General features: G+C 39.4%; 1 protein-coding gene across 1 annotated transcript; it reads left to right on the top strand.

The window, feature by feature from the left end:
• Positions 1 to 876: 876 nt before the first annotated feature.
• Positions 877 to 2,952, top strand: LOC117613253 (UPF0235 protein C15orf40-like). The gene is made up of 3 exons (XM_034341877.1): positions 877 to 1,045; positions 1,127 to 1,215; positions 2,591 to 2,952. Exons 1-3 carry the CDS (start codon positions 877 to 879, stop codon positions 2,720 to 2,722), a joined length of 390 nt encoding a protein of 129 aa, XP_034197768.1. The 3' UTR covers positions 2,723 to 2,952.
• Positions 2,953 to 3,714: the final 762 nt, after the last annotated feature.

Below are 3,714 nucleotides of genomic sequence, written 5' to 3'. Positions count from 1 at the left end.
TAAAAAAAAAAGTTACATTAAATTGATTAAAATGGCAATTAAAAATATTTTACCTCATCGGAAAGATTCGCACCGCTTCGAATGTTCTCCTTTGCTTTTGTCAAGGCATTTCTCCATTTCCCTAACTCTTTGTTTAGAATTTTCCATCTACTAGACAAAGCCATTTCGGTCCGAATGGAACCCGATCTTTGACAAAATTCTCCATGAATTTTGCTCCACATATGATGGAACTTCATCTCATTGCCCGTGATAGGGTCATGACTACCGTTCACCCAAGACTCGCACAACGCAATATCTTCCTGGGTTGACCACGAGCCTCCGATTTCAACAGAAGATGCCATTTGTTTATTTTCTACAAATGGAAAGTAGTACAAAAATGTGAGTGGATAGTAAAAAATATTGGAAGGAGAAGAGTTTGTATGGAATTGGTGTGGAAAGTGGAAAATATGAGTAGAGAGTAAAAAAAAATGAGAACCGTAGGATTTCTGAAAAAAAATCCAATCGGAGCCATCCGGTGTTGACACGTGGCAGGTTACCGTTGGTGGTGACGTCAGCGCACGAAAATTACATTTTTTACCGCTGGCGCGGGCATTACACGCGCCAACGGTAAAAAAATTTGAATTTACCTGCGCTGACGTCACCAGAACTCGGGCTCGAGCCCTGTCGATTTTCGCCCTTGGGCCTGCCCGGGCTCATGGGACCCGCAGCTTGCCCGGGCTGCTTTGGCTGCGCTGGAGCGAAACTTGGGCTGATTGGGGCCTGTTGCCCGTGCCAACCTCCTGCGCTGGAGAAGCTCTAAGGCCGCCGAGGCCAACCCTGCCCATGAAGTCTTGCTTCTGAAGCGGGAAGAGAGAGAAGAAAAACAAAAACAAAAAAATGGCGCCAACCAAGAAGGCCAAGGCCAAGACTAAGGCCAACCCGGCCGAGTCAACTCAGCCCGTAAACCCCAACAACAATTTCCCAACCTCTATTCGGTACATACCTCCCTCCTCAGTCGCCATCACCATCCACGCAAAGCCTGGTTCCAAAATCGCCTCCATCACTGGTCCTTCTCTTTCTCTCTCTATTTTTATATGTATAGGTCTGTGTATTTATAGAATATAATTTTCTATTTTTTGAAATGAAGATTTCAGTGATGAGGCGTTGGGGGTACAAATAGACGCGTCTGCAAAGGACGGGGAAGCTAATGCAGCGCTACTTGACTACATCAGCTCGGTTGGTCTTGTTTCTTATTGGGTTATCCCTTTTCAACCTTTTTTGTCTTTTTTTTTCATGGTTTTTTGAGCTTTTTTATACGGAATGCCAAATTAAAGTTTGATTTGAGAATTCTTAGGTTCATTGGTGCATCATCCTATTATTATTAGTGGGTTGGAGACTTGGAGTTGCATTTACTTGTTTCGGGTTTTTGTGATTAGTGTGCTGTGTCTTAAGAAGATTGTGTAGTTCTTGAAAGATCCTAACATTCATTGTGATTGCTTACGTTAACTTCAACTGGGGAAGTGATGCTTTAATTTGTAATTTGTTGGTCTAGTGCTGTTGCTCTAACCGAGCTTTGTTGGGGAAGTGATGTTTTGTTTGTATCTTTTTGGTTGAGATTGTCGTTGCTTTAACCGACCTTTGATTGTGAAGTGATTTGGTCTTGCAAAGGAGAGAAATATTGAGCTAAACTAGAGAAAAGTGAGGTGAAGTGGTGATCTGAAATTGTGAAACAAACTTACTCATGGGATGAGCACAAAGTGGAAAGGCACAAGGATTGGATGTGAGCTCTTCTAAGGTTTCCTCAAGTCTAATTTATTCTTTTCAAGATGATGTGTGGTGTGGCCAAGAATAGCCACAGTGCAGAGTGTGAAGGGTGGATGTGGATTTCTTCTCTCTCCCCCAAGCATAAAATGTCTATTCCTGGACCACTTCATACCACCTGTCCATCCTATCTACACCGCAGTTAACTAGTAAGAAAGAATAGCTTTTATAGATTATTTGGTCAAACACTGATTTGCATTTTGGGTAGATTATATGCTTCAGCTGGTGTTGTTTCTAGAGATATATTTTTATTATCATTTTTCAGTTATTTGTCTATGACTACAAGTATGTTGAACTTCTACATTCAAATACATTCTAAAGTCGTGCACACACATATACATGAAAATATACTTCTCTACCCATCATTTGTTTATAAGTTGGCAAGATAAGGTGGCTCAGTAGCTTTGTGGCAGGGTTGGCAAGGGATTTGTGACAGAACAGATTCTCGAGAAAGTTCGAAGGGAAGATTACTTTCACTTTAAATGATGGGTACAGAATAAGGCCTATACTTTTGAGGGTCTAATTTGTATTATTATGAGTGAAATGTAGCATAGTTTTCTAATAATTTTTTAGCAAGAATATAAAGTTTCATATTGGGCATTCTAAGCTGTGGATCTTACCATAGAAATCCTAAAGCCTCTGTGTACACCCATTGCCAAATGGTTTTGAGTTGCATGCACCAAATTTGTCAATTTTCTTTTGAAGTTTTAACCGCTCAGTTTATTTGGTCTGCTCAACCATTAATGTTTATGCTTGGAAACTTCAAATTTTTATTCTTTCCAAATTACAGGTTTTAGGGGTAAAAAGAAGGCAGGTTTCTATTGGTTCTGGCTCTAAATCAAGAGACAAGGTTGTTATTGTGGAGGAGATGACTCTACGAAGTGTTTTTGACATCCTAGACAAAGCTTCGAAGTCCACCTAATAGAGAGAGATGAATTTGATCCTTGAATGAGACGTGAAGCTTGATTGTAGTGTAGCAGCTAACCGAGTCGCTTGTGTTTTTGGAAATTGTCTTGTTGATGTTTCTGGTACTTCAAAACTGGCAGTTTGCCCTGTCTACACACGAATGACTACTTGTTTATAAATGCATCTTTTGATACACTTATACCACAATGAGTACATGACATTATATGAATAATGAGTTGTGTTCATAATATATTTCTTGCCCTTGTAACGGATGTTCTATATTTTCCTTCATCTCTTAAACAAGCGTGAATGCAGTTTCCTCCTGAAATGATAAAATCTAGATTTTGCATCGTCATTCCTTCCAAACAAAGTTAACAATCGGGAACATTTGCGCATCATTATTTTATTTCGGGTCTTCCCTCAGTATTACAGATCCATAAAGTCTCTCCTAACTTTTCGTGATTGTACTTTTTCTCAACAGGTAAGGCACTTAATTACGTCCCCCACCTTAGTTAATATAAATAAGTACATTGGATTGGTTCTTATTGGTCCCTCTTTAGCTCCCTTTCATTTGTAAAAGGCTTTTTATCACAAAACGTCCATGACATTTGCGAAATTATTAGATTGCATCCTTAAAGTTTTTCTGTATCATTCATGGTCCCTAACGTTAATATGGGTGCTCTTAAATAGTCCTTCTGTTAAAAAAAATTGTTAAATTCAGGGATATAATCATCAAATCAATATAAAATTATAAAAAATATATATATAATTTTCATTTCTTCTCCGTCTCCTTCGTCCCTCTCTTCCTCCATTCTCATTTCTTCCCAGGTCAGGTTGTAGCTCTTGTTTCTGGTGTGGTTGTTGCCCATGGACCGGCCAGTTTGGTAAACTAGGTCTAGAGTAGAGTAGTTTGTTATTTTTACAAATTTGAGTTGAATGCTAACGTTTTGTGGAAGAAAGCTCCACCTGGAGGTAAAGAGGGTGGCGAGAGTAGGGTGGCGATTTGCA

This window comes from Prunus dulcis, unplaced genomic scaffold (assembly GCF_902201215.1).
Source record: "Prunus dulcis unplaced genomic scaffold, ALMONDv2, whole genome shotgun sequence".
In the NCBI taxonomy this organism is placed as follows: Eukaryota; Viridiplantae; Streptophyta; class Magnoliopsida; order Rosales; family Rosaceae; genus Prunus; species Prunus dulcis.
Note: the sequence above shows the minus strand (reverse complement) of the source record. Positions and strands in the feature narration are given on the sequence as shown.

Excerpts from the sequence above, each read along its gene's own strand:
- LOC117613253 (XM_034341877.1), top strand. The coding sequence starts at position 877 with ATGGCGCCAACCAAGAAGGCCAAGGCCAAGACTAAGGCCAACCCGGCC. Across the intron at positions 1,046-1,126 it reads CAAAATCGCCTCCATCACTG|ATTTCAGTGATGAGGCGTTG; the intron begins GTCCTTCTCTTT and ends TTTGAAATGAAG. Across the intron at positions 1,216-2,590 it reads TACTTGACTACATCAGCTCG|GTTTTAGGGGTAAAAAGAAG; the intron begins GTTGGTCTTGTT and ends TCCAAATTACAG.